Source organism: Merops nubicus, unplaced genomic scaffold (genome assembly GCF_000691845.1).
Source record: "Merops nubicus isolate BGI_N331 unplaced genomic scaffold, ASM69184v1 scaffold25106, whole genome shotgun sequence".
Classification (NCBI taxonomy): Eukaryota; Metazoa; Chordata; class Aves; order Coraciiformes; family Meropidae; genus Merops; species Merops nubicus.
In genome coordinates, this window is record NW_008614730.1 from 1 (window position 1) to 527 (window position 527).

The 527-nt window shown below is 66.8% G+C and overlaps 1 protein-coding gene across 1 annotated transcript in view; it reads right to left on the minus strand.

Moving 5' to 3' along the window:
• Positions 1-343: 343 nt before the first annotated feature.
• LOC103774897 (amyloid beta A4 precursor protein-binding family A member 3-like) overlaps positions 344-527 on the minus strand; it is a gene marked incomplete at both ends in the record, with an annotated part of 3,158 nt that continues 2,974 nt past the window's right edge. The window contains one exon of the mRNA XM_008942334.1: positions 344-520. Coding sequence (XP_008940582.1) covers positions 344-520 — 177 coding nt within the window. The remainder of the gene's footprint in view (positions 521-527) is intronic.

Genomic DNA, 527 nt, shown 5'->3' on the forward strand with positions numbered 1-527 from the left:
ACCTCCTCCAGCCCAGGGCTGTGCAGCGAGGGCAGGGATGTGCCTGTGCATTGCTGCTACCCGGGGAGGGCAGCCCCCAGGGGGAGATCAAGCCTGGGCTGCAGAGCCAGAGCTTCTCCCCAGGGTGGCAGCTCCCGGGGGGTAACCACGTCTGCAGTGCTGGCGGGCGACGTGGGAGGAAAAAACCCACCCAGCCACCGTGGAGCTCGGAGCAGGGAGGGGCTGGGGCATCGGGGACAGCAACAAACGTCATTAAAGGCACACCAAGAATGGCAAGAGAAAAACACCACCCCAAAAGCAAACTGCTAAGGAGCACCAGGGAGACGGAGCCAACAGCCCAGACCGCAGGGGAGCTATGGAGCCTGGTGCTGTGGCAGCGCAGAGCCCCGTGGACCCTCCCAGCCCCCGGCTGCGCCTGGCCCGGCCCCGCTCCCGTCCCCGGGGCACTCACCACGCCGTTCTCAACGCAGAAACCCAGCTGGTACTTGGAGTCGGGGCGCCGGATGACGGCCGTGGTGGAAGGGGGA